The following is a 27,721-nucleotide window of genomic DNA, read 5'->3' as shown; positions in this document are numbered from 1 at the left end:
CAGCATATGCATCCAGATGAGACTGTATTTCTCGAGCCTTACCCTTATGCGACATCCAGCAAACAAACAAACAAACAAACAAGAGGGTATTTTCTATTACTCACTGCTGCTCCAGGATTTCAGCAGGTATTTGATGCTGATCTCGAAGAAGCCGGAGTCCTGCTGGCTGGCCATGCCGGCGGCATACAAAGGGCTCCCGGGGCTGGCCCGAGCCGCGGCGGGCGCAGGCGGCGGGCGCGGGGCCGTGACGGGCGCGGGTGCGCGGGCCCAGCGGGGGTCGGGGCGCAGCGGACGGCCCCGCAGAGCCGGCTCGGGGCTGGCGGCGAGAGCTCAGCCGAGGGACGGCGGGGGCAGGAGAGCGATGCTGCGCGCCCCTCCCCCTCCGCGTCCGGACTGGCTTCTCATTCGCTGCGCGCCGCTCGCCCCGCAGCCCGCAGAGGCGGCCCCGGCCAGGTGCGGCCCCGCGGAGGTCCCCACCTGCGCGGCGGCGCCCCCACGCGCGCAGACGGCCTGCGCCCCGCGCGGGGCCCCGGCGCTGCGGCCCCAGGAAGCCCCGGGCTCGCGCGGCTCCGCGGGCAGAAACGCCCCCGGCGCGCGGCTTCCCCTTGGGTCTGTCCCCGACGCGCTCACGGCCGCGCCGCGCTGCGCCCCTGGGTCTGGTGGCGGTGACGTTTTCCTGAAAGCCCCCGCCGTCAGCCTCGTCGCAGGAAAGCTGGATGACGAGACGACATCGGCCTGGGCTCTGCCTCCCCCTTGGTCCCCGGGCGGCGCGGGATCTGCGCGGTGTGCGTCGCCCTCCCTGCAAAGCTGTCGTTTTGAGGGGCGCGCCAGCCGCGACTGCTCGGGCAGCGGCCTCGGGGAGCGCCAGGCTCCACGGCGGCCCTGCTCCCCCGACCTCGCGTTTCTAAGAAGCGGCTGAACCCAATAACGCTTATTTTATTTGCACTAAAAGGATAAAAAGCAAAAGCACTGGGTCGCTGGCTGCACGATGGCTGTTTACTTCATGCAATCTTGGCACCGGGTGCCCTGGTTTCGCCCAGCTTCGCCTCCCATTATCATCTCGCTTGATGAGGGAATTAAATAAGAGTAGTTTAATTACCACAGGCTGTGTTTGCATAGGTGGGACCCGGCCAACCTTATCTCACAAACCGCAGAATCCTTCACCCTTACTTAGGATGACTGTTTTCCAAAGGCATTCACAACCATGTTAATAATCATTTAACACAAAAATTGTTAGACAACCCCCCCCCCAATCAGTACACAAATAGGACTTCTTAGACTAACAGTTCATTTGAGAAATGGAGAGAGAATAATATATTTTTAAGACTAAGAATTCTAAAACTTCAACGCTAAACTTTCGAGACCATGTCCTGAAATGCCCTGAGACGCTGTCAACGTGCCGAGCTGTGCAGAGTCCTTACACGCGCACGAAAGGTAGCCCTCGCCCCCAGCCTTCCAGCTCGGCTCCCGGCGCCTTGCTCTCAGGACCTCTCTCATCACACTGAATTATTTTTCATTTATACGCATACGAGAGTTGCTGAGCTGCTCCTGTGGTATCACCTGTCGTTTGAATGTGTGGATTCCAGGAGAAATTGGACTCAAAGGTTTTACCTCGAAACAGGTATTACAACTGAAGACGATGACAAATGCCCAGGCCAAACTCTCTGGTGCCTCCCCCACTGGAGGTGGCCATGGGTGACCAGTAAGGCTGCATGGTGCCTCGGAACAGACGAGCGTGAAGCCTCCCAAGACAGGCCCCCGCTCCTACCTGGCACCAGCCCATACTAGCTATGAGACGCGGGGCAAGCTATTAATCTCACTAAGCCTCAGTTTCCTCATCTGTAAACTGGGTGTAATGGTACCCACCTCACTGGGTTGTTGTGAAGATTAAATGACTTTGGGAATGAAGAGTGGTTAGCATAGTGTCTTGCATACGGTAAACAATATAATGTCGGCTACATTTATTTTTACTATAAACCCTTAGGAACTCCAGATTAGGACTTCAAAGTTTAAGTTAAATACATTTTTTTTTTACCCCTTAGGTGACATTTGAACACCGATAGTGACTGTTTGGGGACAGCAAGTTGCAGACATTTAATTAAAAACAGTCGTAGTCAGCAAACGTGCTGTGATGAGGTACTCGCCCACACAGATTCTCTCTGTTGACTTTATAAGAGATCTCTACTGGCTTTAAAAAGTTTTCAATTCTACTGTAAACATACTAATTCGCCGGGAATGTCCCTGTTATATGTAGTTCAAGAGGAAACTATTATAAAAATTTAAATGCTACTTAGAAAAGAATGTTTTTAATGGCCTCCGATTTTCTTTGTGAAGAGTGAATCAGCAACTAAGAGCCCAGTTTCTGTCCGTTAGAACCTGAAATCTGGTCCAGTGTTTGCTTTCTCCTCATTTGAGTGCCTGTAAAGAGAGCTATATTGTAAGAGCAGAAAAGGCCTTTTGTTTTGTTGAAAGGTCTGCGAATCAAATAGAATGACACCTGCTGCCAGCTGGGATAAAACATCTATCCTTTGTCTCTTCTCTCTCTGAGGGGGGAGGGGAATATTAAAAAAAAAAAAATGTAGTGAGAACAGGCACCTGGACATGGGTACTTAAAATACAAGGATAAAATCTGAATTCGTCCCTGGCTTGCTATGTGACTTCGGTTGTTATTAAGATGACCTCAAACTATTTCAGCTTTCCTATCTGTGAAAATGAGAGAACCTTCCTTGACAACCCTAGGAGAGCGTACGATGAGTCTTTAAGCAAGGAACTGGGCACAGATGCTGGGGGCCTTGAGGAAGGCAGCAGCAACATAGGAAAAGTGGGAGGCCTTGGGAAATGCCATCGGTGGAAAAATTTAAGTGACCTTCGACAGGTGATAACAACGAATGACACCATCCACACTTACCGAACGTTAATATTGTGCTAAAAATACACATTAATCATACTTAATCCTTACCGCAAACCTACAAACAGCCTCATTCTACAGATGGGAAAATTGAGGCATCAAGAGGCATAAAATAAGGTCGGCATCACAGAGCTGGTAAAATTTAGGTACAGCACAAATTTAAGAGCCCAAGTCAATTATTCTAACCTCCCCCCCTCCCAAAACACCCCTTTTCTTTAAATCACAAGCAAGGAGAGAATCATGGTTACTAACTTCCTTAGACGAAGTTGAGGAAGGGATGCTGAGACCCTCCTTCTCACGGATAGGAGTACCTTGGGTTCCATGGGCTCATCAGGACTAAAGCTGAGCCCTGTGCCAGCAATCGAAAACCCCATAAAACTTGACTCCCCTGAAACTGCTAATAGCCTATCGCTGTCCAGAAGAAAGACTTACAGATAACAGTCAGTTACCACATATTTTGCTTGTTATATATATTTATACGCTGTATTCTTATAATAAAACTAGAGAAAAGAAAATGTTATAAAGAAAATCGAAAAAAGTTCATCTGCAAGTGTTTTCAAATTGATGCAAATCTCCAAAAAATTTCCCAATATGCTTACTAAAGAACACCTGCGTATCCGTGGGCCTGAGCCGGTCAAATCCTTGTTGGGCAGGGCCAGCTGTGCTCACTGCCTCCTGGCCCAGCTGTAGCCTGGGGGAGGAATAGTCCCCTGGGGCCACGGTCCCAACTGGAAGAAAGCCATTCTTTTTTCATGTTAATTTGATTCCGCACCCAAGTTGTAGTCTGTGCTAGGACACCTGGCCTGGAGTGGGGGTAGGGTGGGGGTTGGGATGGGGGGGTGGGGCCAGGGCTGAACCCCACTCTTCTGGCTGCCTGTGGGCGGGCCTGGGCCGTGTGTATCCTGGTGGGGCCGCATCTGCCCAGCACTCACACTGCAGGTGGGGAGGCCTTTGTGTGGTTGAGGTGCCCAACAGGCTGGTGCGGCAGGAGCAAGGTACGGAGTGTTTCAGGGAGGCCAGTGGCCAGCTGGTCACCTGTGTCCCCGGCGGCCAGATGTCAGTGGGATGAGAGTGGTAAAGGGGGCATGGACGGTAGTTTACAGTCTCTGCCTTCCCGGCGTCTGGCCTTGCTTCCGATTACAACCTCCTGCCCACCTCTCTGGTGGAGCTGGGTCTCCCGGAACACAGTCAGTCCTCACGCAAGACACGTTGAGTGAGTCAGTGAATGAGCGGGCTTGTCGTGCGCGCCTGCTGCTGTCTGTGCCCAGGGAAAAAAATGTGCGACTGAAGTGCAATCGGTTTGTGTTTTAATTCATATTTAATTTCCCCTTTCCTAGCATTTTTTGACTGTGTGTGTGTGTGTGTGTGTGTGTTGTTTTTTTGGGTTTTTTTTTTTTTTGAGACTAAAATGCGTGGTGTTCAAAAAACATGTGAAAACAAAGCTTGGCGAATAACCTGGATGCCTGCCAACATCGAGCCCCATTACCTAATGATTTTCAAGCATCCGACACAGCTGATTGGGTTGGGATTAGGACCCGCCCCTTTCCCTGTGGATGGCTGCACGTGGGCACACACGTGTAATTATTGTCACAGAGTGACATGCTCATTCGTCCACAGAACGTATTCAGCAGGAGAGAAATGTTTTACCAGCGCCCAGAGGAAACAAAGGCAAAAATCACTTAATGTAAAAAAGATTGCTTTGTCAAATTTTGATCAGCAGTTTCAAACTCCAAAAAGGCATTAAACGTGCTATAGTCCTAATATTATAGTCCGCCGTTCCAAGTCGCCTGGATAGAGTTAGACAGTTGCTGAGATGTAATGGTGGCGATGAATGGAGAAAGGGTTTCGTTTTTAAGTGGTAGAAAGAAGAGGCCTTTCAGAGACAGCCTAGGAAACCGAGTGTTAAGAAAGTCACCAGCTTCTCTTTTGATTGATCGTAGATGCGTGATTTGGGCTGATCTACCCATAACATGCGATCATCATTCCCTTAAAAAACATCCAACCCGCAGAGGCAAACCTTCACGAAAACAGATTCCACGGGTTGTGAAAACATTTGCTCCATGACGATCCAGTACAAATAATCATTTCAAATGAGTGGAAGTACCCTGAAATTTTTTCGAATGTAACAGCAGCACAGGGTGTCATTGCATAGATTCAAATGCAAACAAGGAAAATCATGTCTCCTAACGTCATTTTCATCAAAAAGAAAAAAAAAAGAAAAGAAAGAAAAAGAAAAAAAAGAGCGGCGGAACCGTCCCCACTCGCGTCCCCCGCAAAGGAGTTGTATGCAGTACAGAGACCACAGTAAAGGGAGGGAGTGTTGGTCTGGAGCCGTGGGAAGCAGGAAGGATTGAAACAGGACGAGATGGCGGGTGACCTGAGCGGTGCTGCCAGGGGGTGGGGCAAGCCCAAAGCCCGTCCCCTTCGCTGCCTCACGAGCGTTTTACAAGTCTCCAGTCAGGTAGGAGAGTTAATCATTATGACGGTGCGATGTCAACACTTTGCTAGGCCGGATCCCAGAGGACCTATACGCTGGACAAAGGGACACATTCCTGGGCACCTGCGGGGCATCTCCCCAACAGTGGTCCCGAGACATCATTAGGGTGAAGGGACCCAGGGTGGCCCTTTGTGTATGAGAACGGGAACATTTGTGGGAAATTTTCGAAGCTCCACCCAGCATCTTCATAACTGGCGAAATGAAAACTGGGCGTCCCCCCACCACCGCTCCGACAAGGGCACGGTGACTTCAGGAGCAGCCCTTCGCAGGACAGCCGCTGGAGGGGCACGCTACAGCACGCGCCGTGCTGGGTCCCTGCTCGGTCGCGGAGCGACTGTGCCGTCATCCAGCTGAACGTCTCACTGCCTCAGGTGCCTCGTCTGTGCCATCGTGCGTCCCACGCAGGTGTGTCATGAGGGTTAAAAGAAAGCACAGGCAGGTAACAACTGTCAAGTCGCAACCAGGCCAGAATACCCGGCGCCAAAAGCCCCCTTCACTCCACTGGTGAAGGGAGAGGGGAGAGAGAGACCCGCCCCTCACAGAGGACCCCGCCTGCAGCCACCTCTGCTGGCTACCAGGGTCACACCGAAGTCTTGCACAGGTGAAGAAAACCTACACATGTGCACATGCAAACAAGTGTTACTACTTTAGTGTCTCTAACTTTGGTGCCCGGGGTGAAGCTGAGTAGAGGTTCTTGGTTTCTCATCACCTAGTTCACTCTTCTCAGTGGCCTCTCGGTGCAGGGACTGTGTTCTGTTTGGACATTACCAACCCAGGGCTCAAACCAAGCGATGTGGTTCACACATTTTGCACGTATATATAAAGATGTGACCTCACTCTCTGCAGAGTAAATGCAAGGCACACGTGGTGTTTAATACTGTTTGTAGACATGTGTGTGTAAAGAGAAAATGTGGGAGGGCTTCCTCCTCCACCCATCTTGAAAGCACCCAGCACAGCGGTCCCCAACCTCTCTGGCACCAGGGACCGGTGCTCCCATGAGAATCTAACGCCCCGATGATCTGAGGCGGAGCTGAGGCGGAGATGCTGGGGAGTAGCTGCAGACACAGAGGAAGTTTTGCCTCCTGCTGTGTGGCCCGGTTCCTAACAGGCCGCCACCCTGTACTGGTCCGCTGCCTGAGGGTTGGGGACTTATAACTTTACTGCTCTGTTTTCAAATATGGCCAGCAGCTTGACAAATTATTTACACTGAGAAACCAGCAAGTCCAATATAACCAGCTACGATAGTGGCCAATGATCAATGCGTGACTATAAAATAGTAAATCCATTCTGAAGCAGCAAAAACATGGCATTTGTTTTGCACATTTGCCAAAAAAAAAAAAAATGCAGATAATATTAACAGGATAAAAAATTACATTGATATTAATCATCAGCCTTCCCCAAACACTATTTGACATTAAAGGAAAATTAAGAAAACATTGGTTCTTCCTCATATGAATGATAATCTAACAAAAGAGGAGCATTCTCATAGTTGCATTACATTGGATGTTAAGATATTTCCAATATCAAGTACCTTAGGCCTAGAGCTAACATTCCCACAAATGTTCCCATTCTCATACACAAAAATATATATTAGAGTTTAAGTCACAAGGGGGAAATCAACTTTTCCTTAAAGGTACCATTTTAATGTATGTATCGTTATTGAAATTCATAAAGTCGAGGAAATTGGAAAAGATTAGAAATTTGGACTAGGTTTTTTATATGCTTGCAACTTAAATTTTATACATACTATTTTTTTTTTTTAACTTCTCCGTGTGATCACATGTTTACAATTATCGGCCAGCAAAGGGTGAAGGACTGGGAATCAGGAAAATTTTCGTTCTGCTCCTTACTTGGACCCCGGGACTAGGGCTGTGGACTAGGTCCTTCTCTGCTGAAGGAAAGTATGCTGTCCCTTAGGGCAGGCCCCACTCTGGGGGCAGGGGGAACGTGCCCCTGGCGATGAATTACTTCATGTAAGCTCTGACGTACACTGATTGACAGTTCTGGCAACAGGTTCTCCTCCTCAGTTGTTTCCATAACGCTGGTATCGAAGGCACCCAGCATAAAGCACCTACTGGCTGCCTCCGAGAAGCCCACACAGGGGCTGCAAAGTAACTGGGAATTAGAGAGCGAGATCAGTGTGCACATGGCCGAGCCAAAGCCAGGGAGGCAACGTCACAGTTGTCTTCAGCCCGGAGGGAGGCTGGCAGAAGTGGGGCGAGGCCCGGCCCCCAGCATGAACGGTCCCGCCATCCGTGGGACGGAGGAGAGCTGCGCTAAGGGGTGACAGCTCGAGGCGGCATCTCCTCGCTGTGAACCAAGATGCTCTAGAAGGAAGGACGTCCCTGAGCATCACCCGTTACATCTCGAGTCTTCGCGGCGCTGCATTTCGGAGCCTCCGCTTTCTGCCTTCAGGGGACGCGGGGCACACGCACGTCCCGGCTGTCTGTCGGGCGAGGACACGTTGGGGGCGGGGGGCGGAGGAAGCCTCGCCAGGCCCGGTGTGTTCGTTCGCAGACGGGGCGGGACGCGGCCGCCCGCTGCGACCAGACAGGCAGCGCTTTGTGAGGGCGCGCGGGCGGGGCAGTGGGGACCGTCCGCGAGGTGGCGGGGAGCAGCCCCACCGCGGGCGCGGGCCGCTGCCGCTGCCCGGCCGGAGCGGCAGAAACGGCCCGTGCGCGCAGCAGACAGGGCGCGCCGGGCACCCCCGCTCAACCCCGCCGGGCGCCGCGCCCCGCGGCTGAGTGTGGGCGGCGCCGCCTCTCCGGGGCGCACGTGACCTGCGCTCGCTGCCGTCCGCGGAAAGGCGCTTCCGGACCTCGGAGCGGGTTCTGAGGATGAAAGGGCTCTGATCCCCGGGGCGCTGGAGCCGGGTCGCCAAGGGCGCCACCCAGTCGGGGATCCGGAAAAGGGCGGGAGGCCCCCTTCTCTCTTAAAGAGACACACGTCACCTTCCCGGCCGTCGTGCCCAGCCTGCCGGACGTTTAGTTTGGGGTTTAGGGACACGCCAGGTTGTCCCGCTTTTTACATGGCCGTTTCCCAGTTCCAGGAATGTGCTGGTGGTTCGCTTGGGTCTTGTCCAAAGGCCACTTCAGCCTCTGGATAAATACAGGATGGGCGGCCACCGCCGTCTGCCGGCTACTCCACCCACCCCGAGCCCTACTTTCCATCTTTTTGGCTTTCCGATGGAATTTTCCCTCTTTCTCATCCTTTAAAATCGTTTTAAAAAATCATTTCGTCTATGAATTCTTATATCCTTATCTCTGTATCCAAAGCTTACGTATGATTTAAATTTTGTGTTCATTAGTACCGGTAGCAGAAGAGAAAGGAAAAGAGACAGGGGTGTAGGCCTTCCCTTGGACTTACCATAAAAGGTAAGATGACAGGCAATTCCCATGTAAGAAATGAATCTGGGGAGAAGGCTGGATCTGGAATAAATGCCATACCCTCTCCTTTGGGTTTCTATCTACTCTCAGAGATGAGGAACTTGAAATTTATGGGGTTCTATCAGCAAGGACACAAGGTAATGCTAGTAATGATAATGACAATACTTGTTGAGATAGTGTCGAGAGTGGAACTCGGGTCTGATGCCAGGCCAGTGGAGTGCAATAGAAATGTAACGCTAACCACGTGTGCACTTTAAAAATTTGTAGTGCCTACATCATAATGGCTAAAAATAAACAGGGGAAATTAAACTTAACGTATTTAACTCAATATACCCCAAGTGTTATCACTTCAACATGTAATAAGTATAAAATCGGTGGGACATTTATATATAATATATACATGTATGCGTGTGTGTGTGATGTGTGTATGTGTGTGTGTGTGTGTGTGTGTGTATTTGGCCATATGACACATGCTCAAAATCCGTGATTGGCTGCTGGCTCTCTTCTGGGACAGCATGACTAGAAGGTTTCTGTTTTTGTGCCGTGAATCCCTCTGGCATCAGCAAAGCCTATAGGCTCCTTCTCCGATGTGTTTACACAAATGAGAAAATGCGTGGGATTACAAAGGAAACCAGTTATTTTGAAACACAGTTATTATTTTAAAACCCCCAAGCGTGGTATTGCATATATGTGTTTCTTGGATAACACATTAAATAATATAATCCAGAGGTAAGCAAAATATTTAGAATGTTCAAATAGCGGACATAAATAATACTCAAATCTACCTAATGCAACTGTAATGTGATGAAAATATCTGATTTCAACCAAGAGCGAAGACTTAGGGACTGCTAATGCTAAGCTTTGTTGCTTATGTTTGTAACTGGAGAAAGTGCTAAATGAGAAATAAAACATAATTTTCCCCCATCTCAGCCTATGGGCCCCCTCAGCCCTACCCATGGACCTGCTTGAGAGTGTGGGCTCTAACCACTAGTCTCTACTGCTCCCCAAAACCACTCCTTCCAGGTGATTCTTGACATTTGAGAAGCTTCTCGTACTTTTCTCCCAATTCTCTTGACTCTGGTTCTTTCCCTCCCTTCCTCTAACATTGTCGCTTGCTGTCATCACCATTTTAGTCCTCAGTAGCTTACTCCATGAAACAGTTAAGCGATATTTAAAGATCTGAGCCGATCAATAAATGAAAATAACATGTATCACAACACTTTTCCTAGAGGCCATAGGAATAATCTCTACCCCAAAATATACATCAGCTAATTATTATCCTCACAGCCTATCGAGCACATGCACCATAACTTGCATTTGTACGCGAGCTAAATTGCCCGTGTGTGAGAATATTTGTCATCCTCACAAATAAGCTTCCCCAAACATCTATGTATTGATAAGCTGATGAATAATATCCTACATTTTTTGATTACCCACATGGGTAGAGGATATGTTATTATACACACCTAGAATAGTACTCTGATCTTAATAGCTAATCTATTTTTAAGATTTCATTTTGCTTTGAGTTATGGAACTAATTTTTTTTTGAGGGGGGGATCAAAACCAGCATGATTTTCTAATAAAATGGAACAAGAAAGGAATACAACTGAGTGCATTGTATGGTAGTAAGGGTGAGCACTATTTCATAAAATTTCTGTTTTATAAAATATTTATGTGTTATTTACACATACACACGAGCGCACATAACACATGTGAATGCTCAGTTGCAATGTAAAGTATCTTTCTTATTGTGAGTCATGGTCAAAAAAGTTTTAAAATCTTATACACCGCTGTGGGGATGCAACATGGATCAGCCACTATGGAAAAGTTTGATGGTCCCTCAAAACACAGAATTACCATAGGACCCCACAATTCCACTCATAGTGTGTAGCCCTAGAATTGAAAACAGAGACTCAAATAAATACTCGTCCACCCATATTCACAATCACCGAAAGGTAGAAACAACCCAAACGTCCATCAATGGATGAATAAGTTGTGGTCTGTCCACAGAAGGGAATATTATTCAGCCATGAAAAGGGAACGAAGTACTGATGCTATATGGATGAAACCTTGAAAACGTTATGCGGAGTGAAAGAAGCCACATATGAAAGGTCATGTGTTGTATGATTCCATTTCTAAGAAATACCCAGACTAGGTAAGTCTGTAGAGACAGGACGCAGGCTGGCTCTCGTCACGGGGAACGGGGAGAGGGAGCCGGGGAGACTCTGCTTGATTGTTAAGGGGTTTTAGCCCAGAATGAGGCACATGTTTTAGAACTGGAGAGTTGGTGGTTGCCCAATGTCGTGAATGTCCTAGATGCCACTGAACTGTCATTTTAAATGGTCAATTTTATGTTATGCGAATTTGTTCTCAAGAAATTATCTGAAGGAGAAAAAGTTCCACCGCCTGCCCTCCCTCTAGAAGGCTGTCACGGGCCAAGGTCCCCACTGGCACGGCGCCTGCCTGCAGTGCTGCCACATCGCCACCTGGTGGGGAAGGCGCCTCCCGGCCGGACTCAAGGAGTGAAGATGCCGGATGCCTAAACCCTTAGCTTCAACTATTGTGACATTTCTCCAATTATTCTACGCTCCGGGTCGTACCGCTGAGGTCACAGCTGCGTGGATCTCTTCACATCTCATCCACCTCCGCCTGGCTAGCCCTCAGGAGCCCGCCGGTCAGCGTGTTAATCTGAACGAAACTCGCTCCTTGGCCCCTGGGCGCCGCCTTTTCCTAGACCCTTGAGCTCGGGGCAGCCAATCCCCCTCCCCCTAGCCGCGCGCACCGACCCCGGCCACCTGTGCGTCTCCCTGAACATGCCTCGCACCTGCCGTGCCGCTTCTTCCCACCACTGGCCACCTGCGCTCCGGGCCCTGCACTTCCTTGCCTGGCACTTCTTACTGGCCTCGCGGCCCTCCCGCACCTGCCAGACTGTTCCACGGTCCTGTCACTTTGGGGGCAAAGCCCAACCTTTGCTTATCACGTGAGACCCTTTCGGACCCTCCGATGTCATGCAGCCTGTGCGTCAGCCACAGGGAACAGTCTGCAAGTCCCGACACAGCACACTGCCACACGCTGCACCTGCTGCTTTCCCCGCCCCCCGTCCCCCAGGTCACCGCTGCTTCCGCTAACACGCTCTGGCCGACGTTCACAGGCCCAGTACGTTGCTCTTCATTTGGGGCCCAGCGGCACCTGGTACGCAGCCTCTTCATCATTAGTTTACAGGCCGGCCTCCGTGGGAGGCCACGAGCATCAAGTCCACGCCCCTCGTCACCGAATGAGCCCCACCTGGCATCCGACACACAGGCCGACGCTGATTTCCGTGGGCGAGCCCACAGCGATGGGCATCCAGCACCCTCTCCACACACTCAGCGCATAAAACGAGTTTCTTGCTGTGCGTCTATCAAGGAATTTTCTGTAGCGATCCACAGACACGACGAAAAGGAGAGCGGCGAACGGTTCCATGCAAATCAGAGACTGAAAATCAGGTGACAGCACGGAATCGCCTGTGCTTATTAAAACAGCCCACAGGAGAGACGCAAATTCTAGAGGTTAATTCCGAAACCTTCTGCCACTACCACACAATTTCCTTAAAGGCCCTAAGCCCAACCGTTAGAAACAACGAGGCAGACGCAAGACGTGAGCCATGAAGCCTTAGAGCCTGCGAACACCCGCCAGCGACACACTGACCGTTACCGGACGCACCTACCTCGCCCATCGCGCACAGGACCAGCGGCTCCAACCGGGGAAGGCCACTGCATCCCCACGCGCTTCTCCCGGGGACGGAGCCGCGGGCTGGCATTTCAGAGTCTCACCGTGAGGCGGTCGCACTTTTGTTCAGTCGCTCCTCTTCGCCTCCAGGGACCTGGCGTCCCCCGAGGTCACCAGCGTGTATGCGGACAGCCACGGCCCGGCTGGGCGGTCGGACCCGCTGCAGCTGGCCTGGCACGGCGTCTCCGCCACGACGCGGCTCCCGACGCAGGTCGCCTCTTATAGCCAGACTCACGTGGAAGCATGACAAGTGTCTGTTTCTCAAAAAAAAAAAACTGGGGAAAACCTCCCGACATTTCTCGAGAAGCAGAGCGCCCAGGCCGACCCCGCAGAGGAGACGCCGCGTCGGGAGGCGCCCAAGCCCCGGGTGTTGCTTATTAATCGTCCGCCGCCCACGGGGAGCTCCCACCGCGCTGAACACAGGTGTGCGGGCACCTGCATGCGGACTGCGCGGCCGCCCCCATTCTGTGCTCTCCTGGGACAAGTCTGCCAAGGAGTCGCTCTGGTTTCGCGGCGCTTTCTGACAGCAGCGGTGAGCGGGCAGCAGCTCCCCCGGGCCACAGCGGCCCCCTCGCCTGGGGCCTTTGCACGTGCTCTGCCCGCTGCCTGAACCCCCTCTGTCCGGACGTCCTCCGGTCTGCTCCTCTTTCTGGGGGCCCCTGCTTAGCAGGAAGTTCTGGCCTGAATATTACGCAAAAGATAAGATTTCCTTCCCCCGTCGCCATGCCCTCCTTACCTGCTTTACTTTATTTAAGCATGTTTTGCTTCATGAACAATACAGATTCACTCACTCACTGTCTGTCTCTCACCCTCATCAGGATACGAGGTCAGCGAGGGCCGGGCTTATTTCTGTTTTATTCCCTGCCCTAATTCCAGAACCCAGAACAACGCCGGCATGAGACAGGTGCTCGAGGGATATTGAATGAATGAGTGAATACAAGAACGGACGGATTTTGTTGCAACTGAGCTTAACGGAACATTATGTTATCATAATGGAACGTTATGTTACATCGTCGTGTAAGACAATGTGTCACATCGGCAGGCTGACACACGTCAGGTAACGTCTACGTTAGCAAACGCTCACAACAGCACCTCTCTGCTCAGAAACCTCGACGAGCCATGGTCTGTTACAAATTAGAGGTCAAGGGTGCTGTCTCCAAAAGCGTCCCCTTGTCCTAATGCCCTCTCGGTGCTGCCGCGGGCATGCCGGTGACCTTGCCTTGGGGTCAGAACCTCCCGATGGTCGAGGTTACGCTCCTGTGTGGTGACTGACTTAAACCCTGGTTCTCAAAATTCGGTAGAGCGCCCCCTGCCCGGACGACAAGGAGCGACAGCTCGCTGGGCTGGTGGCCAAAGGCCGGGAGTGTGGTGGCAGAGGATGAGCCCAGGGACTGCGAATGTCGGGGAGCCTGGCTGAAGCAGGATTCTTAAAGCCCAGGGTGACAGATGAGAGGAGAGAGGGCCCCAGGAGCTGGTCTGGGGAGGTCCTGGCCTTGAACCCGCGCCGACGCTGACCTCTGGGGCGGAGCAGGCCGGGTTCGACGGGGCGCTTGGCACTGTAAAACACAGCGCTCTGTTTTGCAAATGCGGTTCCTCTGGTTAGACTGAAAACAACTTTCGTTTCCCCATGTCAAGAGTGAAACACTTTAAATGGACTTGACCTTTCAAGAATCATCAGACAGGTAACCCGAAAGGCCTTTTGTGATAGATGTGGCGCCAGGAGAGGAACATTTCAGACCCGGGCGAGTGACTCAGAAAACTGCACAGCGGGCAGCCTTAAGCCCACTCGGAGTCCCGGCTTCCATGACGGCGACACCGCCGGCCACAGGGAGCTCGTGAGTGTTACTGTTAGTCCCATGACAACCGCAGTAGTGCTCTGACCTGCTGGGCGTTCTGATGGACGATGTGGACGGAGCCTGATGTATCACACTCATCACTTTGGAGAATAACGTGCAGGTGAAGGTTGGGGGAGCTGAGCAGAGAAGCCAGATGAGCCCACTCAGAGGGGACCGGGGCACAGGGCACTGCGTTCGGCTACCTCGGGCTCCTCCTTCCAAGTGGACGTTTTATTAATCACTCTACTGCTGACGAGTGAAATACAGGCACTCCTCGCAGTGAAGGCCCACATTCTCATGTCTGTCTTCATACAGAGATTCTACTCAAAATATCAAGGCCATGCTCTCGTATTGGGCATGTATCTTCACCCCGAATTCACCCATTGTGTCTCCTAACGCAAGGGAAAAGAATAAATTTTAAGCATCGTTTACTATTAATTGTTTTCTTGACGCTAGCTCTTTTCAGGTTTGCTTTTTTAGAAGCGACAGACATTTGTGTTTCATATGTCTTTAATTTAAAGCACGAGCTTCAACAGCAGAAGACTGTGCAGGCCTAATGTCTAATGGTAAATAATTAATATCAAAAATATCATCTTCCTCTTAGACTCCCTGGAGCAGTGGCAGATGGTGAATTCTGGCTGTGCCTAATTCCGCCCATAGATCTTTGAAGAAGCCGGCATCCAAAGAACAGAGTGAAACCCGCAAGAATGTATGAATTTTGCTGTCGTTATTCCAAAGCTTCTTTTGGCACAGACTCTGCTCTAGCAGAGGAGCCTGTTTATTTGCAATCACAGCAACTCAGTCAAAAAAAGAAATCACCAGATGACCCTATGGAAATTTTGAAAATTAGGTGTGTTCTAGGATACGGAAGAGCTGGGAGGACAGGGCAGCCTCCTCCCTCCACAGAAATGCTGAGCCTTGCAACGTTCAGGTGAACAGAATTTTTGTTTCATACTTCACTCCGACAGCTGTTCGACGTTTGACTGCTCCTGTAAACTTTATTTCCAACTCGCTGAAATCCTGACGTGTGCCAGGAACAATGTGACGTATGGAGCCAAGATGGCAGCTTCCGCAGCCCAACATATGTCTGGATTTGTAGTGCCTCCTTTTTCCTGTTTGTTTATATTCCGGCTGTGCTTCCAAAATATTTATTCACGTAAGGAAAATTATCATTCTCGGTGGAACCAAAGAAATGATTGGCCACCAGATGAAAACGCTTAGCTATGAGATGGGTGGCGATAAGTCACACATGTTTAGAATCCCACGTGATGGATACTGAAAGGTAAACTGTGCTGAATAATCCTTAACGGTCGAATTTCCCACCCGACTCCCCCAGCTCGCTACTCCAGTGGGAAGGCGGTGGGCGAAACACATTGACAACAAAGAGGTACTGCTAAAGATAAGGTGACCTGTCCCGTCTTTACTTTCATCACTGGAAAAGGAGGCTTGTACCAGGCAAGACGGCTGCTACATAAAATGTTACTTCTAGGGTTTCAAGAAACGTTCGCTGTTCTGTCCTGTGGTTTCCAAACTGTTCTATGAACAAATTTTTAAGTGGGGTTGGAATGACAGGGTTCTCCTGGTACATCATGAAGGCCTGAGGAAGCAGCGACTTGGATTCGAAACTGGAAGATCTGCGTTCAAGTCCAGCCTCACCAAGGAACCAGTTGGTGACCCTGAGCGAGTCATTTAACTTCTCCATACTTCAGCTCCTGCCCGTGTAAATGTGGGAAAATGAACACGTACCACTGGATGAGTTAATTAACCCGATGCATATCACAATGTACACGTGTAAGGAATCACTACCACGTGCACTTTAGATATCAAGATACGAGCTTAAAGAGATGAAATTATTTTTATCTAATAAAAGACCTAATAATTATAAAGTACCTCCTATGTGCCACATAACGGGCTTTTTTACAAGCCATCGCACTTAATCCAAAGTCCCGCATGTTAGAAATGAGTTCCTACCCACTTTAAAGACGGGGGCACGGAGGTCACCAGGGTAAATTTCTGTCTAAGGGGATGCAGCTGTCAGTGACCTGTGACTCCGGACCCAGTCAGAGCTCATCACACGGCCTTCCTTTAACTCCACGTTCTCATCAATTCTTACATTAGTTGATGAAGGTGATAAAAAATAATAAACTAATAATAAAATGATATCAGAAGACAGCCTTTTGTCCTTTTCTAATTATCGCTTAACATGACCACTAAGCATTCGATTCCAACTCTGACCATGAGCATTTTCTTTTCACTGACACAGATCAGTAAAATGAAGACACAACCGGACCTCTGACGACGGTATTTTTAGAAAAACGTAACCCACAGTTAACCTCAGGTCTTTAGAGCAATTCTGGTCAAAACCAAATAATCAGTCTGGTCCCCACTCTACCCACCGCCTTTCTTTACATTTTTCCTCAAAGGCAAATTTCTCAAATTTCTCCTTCCCACTCCCACCACCATCCTCTCTCCGCCATTAGCCACTCCCCTGAGGCCACCCATCGGCACCGTCACGTTCACTGCCACCTCCAAACCTCAGCCACGTTCTCCTCCATTGGCCCGGGATGTGGTCTTTTCTGCTATTTCAATGTCTGTCACCCAGATGGCTCTGGAGCCCTCCCACCCCACGGCCGGATGACCCATGATCACCTCCCTGGTCTCTGACTTTCGATGACACCCCTGTTCCCCGGGGGACTTGGTTATTAGTATTCCTGATTCTAGATGTGCAGCCCGTCTCTTCGAATGGCGAATCGTGGCCCTGGGGACAGACGTCTTTATTGTTTTTCTCTGCACTACTGTACCCAGAAGCTCTCAGTAGTTTTATAACAATGGATGAGTGTAATTTTTTTAAAAGGAAAAACACCACAGGGTGTGTAGATGGTACTAGCGTCTCGTTTCTTACATGTTATGTTAAAAAAAAAAAAAGAAAAGAAATGCAACAGATAAAGACGGATAATCTTCCTCAGCCAGGCACAGATCACTATTTTCTAGGTTTGCACGATCCAGCATTTAATAGTGATATCTTAACAATGAAGTTTGATAAAAGCAGTAATATCACTAATGAAAGCGATGTTAGTTCCTTTGAAAACAGGGTAGCTGCTCATCTCCCATTCATTTAGCAGATAGCTACTGAGCGCCAACTGATTGCCTGACACCGGGTGGGACCCTCTGGGTACAGTAGGACACGGTCTTGACCCTCAATAGGCTTGCAGTGCGGTGGCAAGACGAACGGCAGTGGTTCAATATGATGGTGTCTTTAATAATTATGCTCTTTGATAAAAACAGAATCAGATTTGTTACCAGGCAACTCGGATGTTCTACGTTGGTGTTTCTTAACGGGTGTGATCCCATCCTTTAGGGAGCTTATTCCAAGATTGCGCAGGTGCTTTTGGTCATACCAGAGCTGGGGAAGGATGTTATTGACATCTGGGAGCAGGGGACAGAACAGCTCGATGTCCTGCCTGACTTTCAAATGCTCCCCTTGACATCCTCGGAGATGAAAACCTCAGCCATAATGACTCAAGTCTAGAATTGAACGGTCGTAGCTTTAAACAAAGTCCTTTTGCATGGGCCAAATAGCTTCTAAGTTTGTGAGGAAGGCAAGTCCAACGTGCTTTGTTGAGTTTGGCACTTTAACGAGAACGGGTCATCAGTCGGAAAAACGGTAATGCCAGAGGCTGCGCCTCACCTGGCCTGCGTCTGTGTCCGGCGGGCTTGGGGCTGTAACAGATACACGCGTGTGGCCATTTTAGCAGGGCTGGCCGGGTAGCAGTGTCAGGGTGCTGAAGGTGCTGATGCTCCGAGCGGGTCATCATGGATTACTTCCGTTACTGCTCTATACTACAGATGTCAGGTACAGACACAGGCGTTTAAATGAAGCTGTCTTTCCTGAACGTTATTGACAGGAGAGGATTATCTTTGAATTTCATTTCAGGATAGTAAAGGAGATGGGACCAAATACTTGTTATAAAAGGGGGACTTGGGTCTAATAGGTTGAGAATCATTAGTTCTAGGCTCTTAAAGAAATTAAAAGACAAAGTTCCTTGAACTAAGAATTCAAATTCCTTTCTGAGTGGTTTCCCTTTGATCTTTGCAGACACCAGAGGGCTGCGTGTGGGCATTTTGAGCAGATGCCATTTGTTCTTTGAGTTCTGCGGTGAGTGGCCCCAGTGTGGATCTGGGGAAAGAGAAGAGAAAGGCAGACAGAGACGGAGAGAGAAAGTTTGTACCATAAGCTGATACACTGAAGACGCCATTACTGTTAGCGCGAGAGGAATGAAAAATCCCATCAAGAGAGGAGTCAGAAAGTAAGAAGATACCGTTTATACCATCAAGACACATTTATTAAACGATGGGAACCCACAGAGGTCTAAAATAAATCCCTGCCCTCGAGTGCTTGCACCATAACTAAACATGCAAATACTGTGTGCAGTTTCTTGCAAACTAGGAGCACCTGACACTAAACGCACTGAATCTGCTAGAGAAGGCACGCAGGTGACACCTCGTTCCCAGGGCTACGCCTGCCGGCGGGCCACCGGGCACATGGTCCACGCCGAAAAGTGATGTGGGCTGCGATGTGGGGACAGAGGAGGAAGAAGGCAGGAAGCGGCCGAGGACAGATGCGCTGAGCGGGAAAGGCGTGTGGGAAGCATTCACACAGAGGCCGTGACGGAATCGACTGATTTTGTGTCAAAGTTAAGATTAAAGTCATAGTTTTATATGCTCAGTAAATAACTATAACATAGACTCATTTGGGGCAGTTCCACGATTCTACTTTTTAGGCAATTTTACAGCAAGTACAAGTAAGATCCTAAGCATTTGAAAGAGGAAAGTCTTTTAAATAAATAATCTGCATGTTGGTTATTTTGAGACACATGATCTCGCGTTTTTGGATTGACATATGATGTTAGTGTAGGAAAGTTTAAGCAGAAATTGAGCTATGTCAAAACTCGTGGCACCTTAATAAGGCTAAGTAGACTATAAAATCTGGCAAAACAATAATCTGAACAACAGCCATAGCTCAAAATATTATTTTACTGGGAAGAAAAGGAATATGCCACTCATGAAAATGATTCTTTAGTATATCACCAGCTAAACGTGCACTCTGTATGCAAATAACACTGTTTTGGAGTAGAAGATAATGTCTCTGTTTTGAGACACTGAAACAATTTTAATATTTCCTTTTTAAAAAAAAAAAAGAAAGAAAGGTTTGAGTTTAAGAAAGGTGATCTTTCCTCATTGGTTGTGACTTTTTATTTCTTGCTGTAGGGATCTGAACTGCATCTAAGCTCAGGGGCATCCTGGCCTATTGTCCACTCGTGAGGCGACACTTGTGTCACTGCTACCAGGTGGAGTGACTCAGCGGGCGTAACCCATGAAATGAGGCCGCCCCGTCCTGGCCTGGCCTTAACGCTCACGGATGTTCAGGCGGCGAGATTGGATTCACTGTGCTCTCAAAGTGTTCTTCCAGCTCCACCGTGTAGAACTCACATTCTAGAATATTCTGGGAGAAAAAGCGACCGCCAAGGGAGAGTGTTTATCATGTACAAATAAGGCAATGCTAAGGCCGGGAAGTGTATTTCCCCCCAGCTTCTGATCTTAAGAGGGTGTATTCTACATTATTAAGATTTTACTCAAAAATGCTCCCCTTTCCAGCTGAGTGAGGACATAGGCGCAGCCTTGGGCGTAAAGATTCTCTAGAGACAAGCCAGAAAGCGCTCCGGGAATTGTTTTCCGATGGGGTCCTCGCCCCTCTCTCCGGAGACAGCACAGAACTCAGAAATATGTCAGGAAGCAAGATACGATTTAGATATGTTAAAAGGCATCTAAAAGTAATTATCAGAAAATGGCATGGCGATTTCAAAGAAAAATATAATTTAGGCCTGATTTATTTATAAAAGCTGAATTATAAGAGATAATTATAATAACTCCTGGACTGGGATCATGCATTGTAAAATTCTAAGAGATAATTATAGCAACAGCTGGGATGAAATACCGCATTACAGTTTAATGAGCACATGACTATGTCTTGTATCTCTTAGATGTTTTGTGCACGGAAAAAAGTGAAACCCATTTTACAAATTAGAAAATGGAGCTTTTGAAAACCCAGTTCCTCCTCTAAAACGGGAGGAAGGAAGGAGACACAAAGGGAAGGCCATCCCAGGCATTGACAGGGCCAGCGGCTACCCTTGAGGACTGCCAGCCTGTGACATGCCCCGTCATCCTGTCCACAGGGACGCAGCGGGCTCTTGGCAGACCCAGGCTGGCACACGCCCAGGTGTGCACCCTGCTCTGCCACATCCTAGCCACGTGACCAAGATGTCGCTAACGTCCGAGGCACTAACCCCTTGTGCCTCTGTATTCTATACGGTGAGGTGCTAACAACAGTATCTCTCTCGAGGGGTCATTGCAAGGATTATATTAATACACAGTGAAAGCCTGAAAGTGTCCCAAATCACTGCAGTTCCTTTGCCAGCACCAGGAAGTTCTCTTATCGCCAAATAGACATCAAATATAAAGAATAACCTGACTCAGGGCTATTGTGGTGGGACCCACACAGGAAACGGAATCTGGTCGTAAATGGCATTTGAAAAGAAAACGAATTTGTTTTCCTGTTATTTCTTCATATTCTGATGCCCCTTTGAGGCCATAAAACGTTGCAGACTCTAGTTTCTGGGATTAACCTTCTCATGATACACAGCAAGAAAAAAATAATCACTTATAATTCACTTTTTCCATTTTTCTCTGTATTTTTTTTTAAATACCAAAACATTCCATATACCATGAGGTTGTTGCATAGAGATGATATGAATATAAATCTAAAATCCACTTTTTAACTTGTGAGGCCTGTATTTCCCTCTGTGCCACTGGTCTGTAAAGACACACACAGTAACTTCTAGAGACGTTTGATGATTAGGGTCCGGCACTAAAAAAGCTAATCTAGACACGCATCGCCCCACCTCGCAGCTCACCCGTGGAGGTGCTAAGTGTCAATTTAGAGAGGGCGTCTCTCTCTAGGCCCACACCCCACGTCCCGCAGGAGAGAGGCCCCCGCGGCAAAGGCCCTGCCCGGCCAGCTGCGGTAGGCCTGGAAGCCTCCGAGTGGGTCAGGGCCCGGGCGTATCTGAAGTTTGCCAGCACGTCCAGCCAACAGCAGTGGACAGCAGCCGGGCCCTGAGAGCCGACTGTCATGAGGAAATTCTGCCTGCAGCGTCTTCGTTCTCGCTTTGGCTTGTTTCGAGGCTGGGGGGGCGAGAAGCAATGCGTGTACCCCCAAAGCGACTGGGCCACAGGCTCTCCGGAAGGAGGTTTCAAGGGTGACAAAGGCATCCAGACCCAAATCCTCACACCCCACCCTCCACCCCACCCAGCGAAATGTGTGGCTCACAGCTTCGGAAGAGCTGGGCTGCTCCAGATGGCTCCCCACTTCTGAATCCCCGAGGGACGCATTCTGGAACCCAGGACATAGGGGCTGCACAGAGGTCAGCCCAGGTCAGCTCAGGGAGACAGGAAACGGCCACAGGGTGCTTACCTGCCCCAAGCCGTGTAAGCGACACCTAGCGGCAGCAAGTAATACAGCCTCCAAGAGGAGAGAGCTCTGCGGGATGCCACCGACCTGCTCAGGACCAGGCAGCCCATGAGGGCTGGGGTCAGGTCTCCAGGTCCAGGTGGGTGAATTGGGCTCGGCCCCCATTCCTTCCGTTTACAATGCATTTCCTATTCTTCACATCCATGAGCCTAGCAATAACCCTGTGAGGCGATGTGACTTCACCATGAAATTATACCTTCATGGAAAATTCTCCTTAACTAGGTCACTGCCTCCTTCTAAGAGGAGATGTGGTAGGCAGAATTTCTAAAATTGCCGCCTCTGCTCCCCCCAAACCCATCCTTCTCCAGTACCCGGAACCCATGGGTTTGACGAGATAGCACTCCCAGGGTCACGTTCTGGCAGAAATGACCTTAAAATAGAGAGGTTATCCAGGTGTGCGTGATTAACCACGCGGGCCCTTCTGAGCCGAGAGCATTCGGGCTGGTGGCAGAAGGAGAAAGCAGAAGGAATGGAGCACCAGGGGCTTCCACGTGCCACTGCTGACGTGGAGATTGGGGGTGGCACGGGAGGAGGAGTGAGGCTGGCCCAGAGGAGAGAGCACAGCCCCAGCAGACTGCCGGCAGGGAGACGGGGACCCCAGTCCTGCAGGTGCAAGGACCCGGATTCTGCCGACAACCTGAACAATTACGAACATGGATTCTCCCAAAGGCCTCGGCCAAGACCTTGATGTTGGCCCATGAGACCTTGAGTGGAGCTCAGGCCTCACCCATGCCCGACTCCCCACCCGAGGAAACTGTGACTGATAAGCGGGTGCTGTTTTAATTTGCTGTTGGTGGCCATGTGTCACAGGATAATAGAAAACCTATACGGGCAATTATCAGATTTTTGGATTATCCGAAATGGAAGTCATAGAATTAGGACTCCATTACCCTCCTCTCTCTCTGTCTCTCTGTCTCTCTGTCTCTCTGTCTCACACACACACACACACACACACACACACACGCACACCCCACACACATGCACCTCTCATCCTATACCGGTGCCAAATCCTACTCCAAGCTATTTATCCTATTTATCGCATTTCCCAGTTTCCTTATTATTCAGTAGCCACTCACTTCCTCCTTCCTGCTTCGTCACCATCTTTAATCTGCGTCCCTATCTGGCTCCCCTGCCTGGAGTCTCCCCACCCTTTCTCTAATCCCAGGCCACGCTGCCAGATTCACAGCTCCAAACACCATTGTCTTCAATAATGCTGACAGGGATAAAGTTGCCACCACTCCACGGTATTAATCATTTAAAATGGGACAGCGTGGCGAGTTTTTCTTTTCATAAAGCTAAATATTTTACGTTTAAGGATCGTGTATGTGTATTTTTTTTTTTTTTGGTAAGATGCTCTTTTTCGACAGAATAATGATAATTGTGGTAGACTGCAGCATAAATGGTCACAAATTCCTCCTAGTTTATCACTCTGCAATGTCACTTAGCAGCTCTTTCCACGAGAAGAGAAAGCTGTTTCTCCATCCCTTGAATCCGGGTGTGACCTGCTTTGGGCAGTGGGACCTCTGCCCTCAGGGTTTCTCTCGCTGCTGAAAACCCTTGGGCCACCTCATGCGCAGGGCTGGGCGGGCCTCCCAGGATCCCAGGATTAGAGACCAAGTGGAGAAAGGCCCTGCGCGTCCCAGCTGCCCGCGCTGGGGCCGGACGCTGAACGGGGGCATCGTGGGACACGCAGGCCCGGACACGAGCTGACACAGGAGCGTGACAAATGAGAAACGCGCGCTTCGAGCCCCCGCGTTTGGGGCGGCTTCTTAGGCAGCAAAGCGATACAATAGCAGAAACTCGTTTACAGTGGTTTATTCTTACTTAGAAAATGAAAAAGTAAATAAACGCCTCTAAGTACTGTCAATGTCCTAAGCGTTCAGCTGGTCCGGGTAATTTAAAAATCTTGGAACGATCGTCCTGTCTTGCTCACAAGGCTATGAAAACTGCTCCGCAGAGAAAGATCTAGACGCCCATGTTTACAGAGAGGTCTGTCTACAACATCACTGGCATCGGGCGAGGGGAGGGGGCAGAGGAGGGGCGGGGGCGGAGCGGGAGGCTGCATGGGGGGCGGGGTCGCGGTCAGGGGCGGGGCGGGGTCGTGGGCGGGGTCGCGATCGTGGTCAGGGTCGGGGGCAGGGTCGAGGTCGAGGTCGGAGGGCGGGGGCGAGAGGGAGCAGGATCGCGGTGGGGGTCGCGGTCGGGGGCGGGGGCGGCGGAGTCGAGGTCTGTACCTCGTCAAGAGCCTCGCGAGCCGCAGAGAGGCTTAAGTAACTCCTTCGATCTTTCTTGTCGCTTCCTGGGGCGCCCCCCTGCCAGAAGATTTATTAGCCTTTCGCTCTTTGAGCTTCTTCTCTGGAATGATGCTCCGCGAATCCCCAACATCCTCCCCGCCCCCGCTCCCATCCCTGCCCACTGTCTGCACTTGCAGTGGGGACGGCTCTCAGCCCGCTACTGAGTCTGGTCACTGCCCAGCGAGAGGTGGGGCCCGGGCACCTCCTGGAGTGACAGTGATTTGGCCGTGAGGCCGCCCGGGCCGCCGAGCGACGCCGGCCCCCTACCACCCCTGGTACACGTCCACATGGCACAGAGACTGTGCAGGTCACTCAGCTGCGCGACAGTATACTCTAAGAGGAAGGACTCGGTGGATTGCTTAATCCTGTTTTCCTAATTTTTATTGGATCAGTTGTTTTCCTACAAGTTGCCAGTGTGACCAAATTTGTACCGAATTTGAAACAAAAGATGGAGTTGGTAAAAATCCCATAAGGGACTTCTGCTCTGGGTAATGTGGCCAAGAGGTACGAGGTTCACCCTCTTGCTGGAAACAACTTTAATATTCTGGATAAAATATTTAAATTCTTCAACCCAAAACCTGAGTGAAGGGACTCAGAGGTAAGTGGGCCCTGCAGGAGCTTTCCCCCGGGGACACCTGCTAACTTACAACAACTTTGGCTTTGATTTTCGCAGTCACACAAGGGCAGGTGGAAAGTATGCAATTGCCCCCTGGGGCGAGGGGACCATCTAATATGAGTCCCTCTCTGACGCAAAGTTGACAGTGCAAAGGGCTAGGTCTTCAATATAAATGCGTGGAAGATGACACCGCATGCAGTGCACACGCGTGTGCACATACACACGGGAATGACTAAAATACTATACACTTTCAAATCTAGGCACTAGGCAGAGAAGAACAGAATTATTGCTGAAAAATCTAGATTTAAAAGCCAGTCCTCATGTTAGTCTGCAACTCAAACTCACACTGTATGGTTAGTCCAAAGTATTTCAGACCAAAAATTTGACTTTGAGCGTCCTTGACGGGTAATGCCCTCGGGCAGACCCAAATGGCAAACCTCTCTGAAAAAAGACATTTTTGTCCAAGTTTCGAAGAATTGTCCCACGTAAAATACCAAGGAAAATAAATAGTTCACAGTAAAAACCTAACTAGCTAACTAACTAAGTACATGAGGAAACAAAGCATCATAAGGAACAATTAGCAGAAACAAACCCCAAAGGATTTTGAATAATGGAAATACAGACTCCAAAATAACTCTATTTACTCTGTTTAAGTACATAAAAGACAAGTTTGAAAATATGTTTGAGGAACCAGAAATACTCAAGGATATCCAAATAGATCAGGCAAAGAAACAAATGAACTTATAGAAATTATATATATATATTATGTGTATATATATATATATACACATATTAGTTGAAGTTAGAAATAAACAGATTTAACAACAAATTTAATGCAGCTGGAAGAAAGACCTGGTATTGCAACCAATAATATTCCAAATATTCCATAAATAATGTTGGGACCATCAGTAGATAAAACATAACCCAGATGCAAAAAATTTCAAAGTAAAAACCTTTAACCAAACAACATAGTATGTGGAAATTTCTTTTTTTTTTTTTTGGTCAGAGCTAAGTCTGAGATTAAAACATTCTTCCCATACACTGTAGGGGCTGGGAAAATCAGTATAAACAGGCAATAGTTAAGTCACAGACAGAATACCATGGAGACAGGGTCATTTACATTCCAGAATGTACTTTATCGTGTCAGGTAAATTTCCACATCATCTGTTTACTGTGGTCCAGGTAATGAACCTAAAAGAAAGTATTTCCTTCTCATGACAAGCATACTAAACACCATTCTAGAAAAAAAAAAAAAAAAACGGGAAATGAACTGGATCACGCCATATTTTTCAAAATTGTTTTTGGTTAAAATACTTTCATCCAGAAAAGGGTACTGGTGTGTGACTAGAGATGGTACTGAGACGTGTCCAGCATCTCCCAGGGCCTGTCCCTGTCCTTTGGGACACTGTCATCTTTGCCCACCCAGACTTCATCTCCTGGGGAAATCAAAGTTCTGGCCTTTGTTTTTCTCACGTAGGTTTTATTCTTACTGGATACAGTCCACCATATCATCTCCTCACCCTTGGCAGTGGAGAGCCACCGATACTGTTTCCAGGGTGATCAGTGTGCACCACCCTTGACGGGCAGGTCATGTGTGCTTCTCCCCAGTTAATGCAGAGCCAGCACCAGCTCTTGCCCGCACTGTTACTTACTGGCCTCTGGTGTTTCCTCCTCTTCCCTTTATCATCCGAGGACCCCTGTGGCTATGACAGCTCCAGCGAGAGGTTTGTCCTAGGCGATCAATGGCTCCACTTCCATTTATTCTCAACCCACTTTCCACCCGAACCAAAACATCCACTCCATTCCCTCTCGACAGCTCATCAGAAAGAAGGCCCAGTCTTTAGGATTGATTCCCCCCAACCTTCCCCCCACTTCCCAAAAGAAACACCCCATATTTTCAGTTCTTAGAAAGTGCAGGCGACTGTTCTTGATAAATCCCAATCCTTTCTCCCAAGGTAGTCCTTTTCATCCCATGAAAAGGGCGACAGCAAGACTTTTTGTAGTGTTAGGAGTGGACATGCACGCACACAGAAGCCTTGATTGTTTGCGCCTTTGATGCGACGCTGTGCTCCACGAGTTCTCTGTAAACATTTCAGACTGTTTCTGGGCGCCAGTCTGGTAGGGATGGAGTATGGAGATATTGAGGGGCATAACGGAAGCTTCGGGTGACCTCGACTTGCCACGCAGCAGGTACCAAGTGTGTGCACCTGGCAAGTCCGTCTCGAAAGCTGACATCCTGCTAAACGCCTGGGTTAGAAAATGGAGGATGTAGCACTTGACATATACGTGCCATAAATGCCAAATAATAAGATCATACGGAAACGCAAAAGGAGCCTCAGTGCTGCTTTCTTCTAGAATGCTAAGCCGAGCACCTAATTTTTTGATGAGAAAACTAAGAATTTAAATAAGGTGTTCAGTTTCTGATTTCACAAATGGCATCTCACACCACGTCTTCTAATTCACCTTGAATTTGCATCCTCCCCCAGGAACCACCAGCATGAACCTACAGGCTGACAGAATTTCTTAGTTATTGATACGTTGAAATGTCTGCGAAGTCGTTCCCTCATATGGACCATTAGGATAGTTTTCAGGGTAGACTGGATACATCCCACCATCAAACATTACTTGTTTGATATAATTATTCAAAGCTTAACACTACATCCATTAAACATGCAGGAAAAATCAGACCTGGAGTCCTTAAGTGACACCTCGTATAGTCATGGGGGAAGTTCCCTTTGAGGGGCTGGATCGGTAAGTACCTGGCTGGGCAGGTAAGTTCTGAGTCTGGAACAGACTTGTACGCATTCCCTAAATTTAGTACCAGTTTGC

General features: G+C 49.2%; 1 protein-coding gene across 6 annotated transcripts in view; it reads right to left on the bottom strand.

Annotated features, from left to right (window-relative positions):
• Positions 1-27,721, bottom strand: part of FRY (FRY microtubule binding protein) — a 344,350-nt gene that overhangs the window by 199,621 nt on the left and 117,008 nt on the right. The window contains exon 1 of one of the 6 annotated variants that reach the window (XM_036228424.1): positions 105-214. The exons of 4 other annotated variants lie outside the window; for them this stretch is intronic. In XM_036228424.1, coding sequence (XP_036084317.1) covers positions 105-174 — 70 coding nt within the window. In that variant the 5' untranslated portion in view covers positions 175-214. Of the gene's footprint in view, positions 1-104; positions 215-27,721 lie in introns of those variants that run through there. One more of the 6 variants, XM_036228426.1, reaches the window with a different exon arrangement.

The sequence above is a fragment of the Rousettus aegyptiacus genome, unplaced genomic scaffold (assembly GCF_014176215.1).
Source record: "Rousettus aegyptiacus isolate mRouAeg1 unplaced genomic scaffold, mRouAeg1.p scaffold_m13_p_11, whole genome shotgun sequence".
Classification (NCBI taxonomy): Eukaryota; Metazoa; Chordata; class Mammalia; order Chiroptera; family Pteropodidae; genus Rousettus; species Rousettus aegyptiacus.
The sequence above is the reverse complement of the archived record's forward strand: the minus strand, read 5'-3'. Positions and strand labels throughout refer to the sequence as shown.